At 75.6% G+C, this 332-nt stretch overlaps 1 protein-coding gene across 1 annotated transcript in view; it reads left to right on the forward strand.

The window, feature by feature from the left end:
- The first annotated feature begins 41 nt into the window (after positions 1 to 41).
- PPFIA3 (protein tyrosine phosphatase, receptor type, f polypeptide (PTPRF), interacting protein (liprin), alpha 3) overlaps positions 42 to 332 on the forward strand; it is a 16,546-nt gene continuing 16,255 nt past the window's right edge. The window contains exon 1 of the mRNA XM_010849594.1: positions 42 to 281. Within this exon, the coding sequence (XP_010847896.1) occupies positions 42 to 281 (240 nt within the window). The remainder of the gene's footprint in view (positions 282 to 332) is intronic.

Consider the following 332-nt stretch of genomic DNA (forward strand, 5'->3'; position numbering starts at 1 on the left):
TCCCGGCCCCCCCCGGGTCCCCGCGGCCCGCCCCCGCCGCCATGATGTGCGAGGTGATGCCCACCATCAGCGAGGATGGCCGGCGGGGCTCGGCGCTGGGCCCGGACGAGGCTGGCGGCGAGCTGGAGCGCCTCATGGTCACGATGCTCACCGAGCGCGAGCGCCTGCTGGAGACGCTGCGCGAAGCGCAGGACGGGCTTGCTACGGCGCAGTTGCGGCTGCGCGAGCTGGGCCACGAGAAGGACTCTTTGCAGCGGCAGCTCAGCATCGCGCTGCCCCAGGTCTGGGCGGGGCCAGGGCGGGGCCTGAGGGAGGCGGGGCCTCGGCTCCCG

This window comes from Bison bison, unplaced genomic scaffold, assembly GCF_000754665.1.
Source record: "Bison bison bison isolate TAMUID 2011002044 unplaced genomic scaffold, Bison_UMD1.0 scf7180017864285, whole genome shotgun sequence".
NCBI lineage: Eukaryota > Metazoa > Chordata > Mammalia > Artiodactyla > Bovidae > Bison > Bison bison.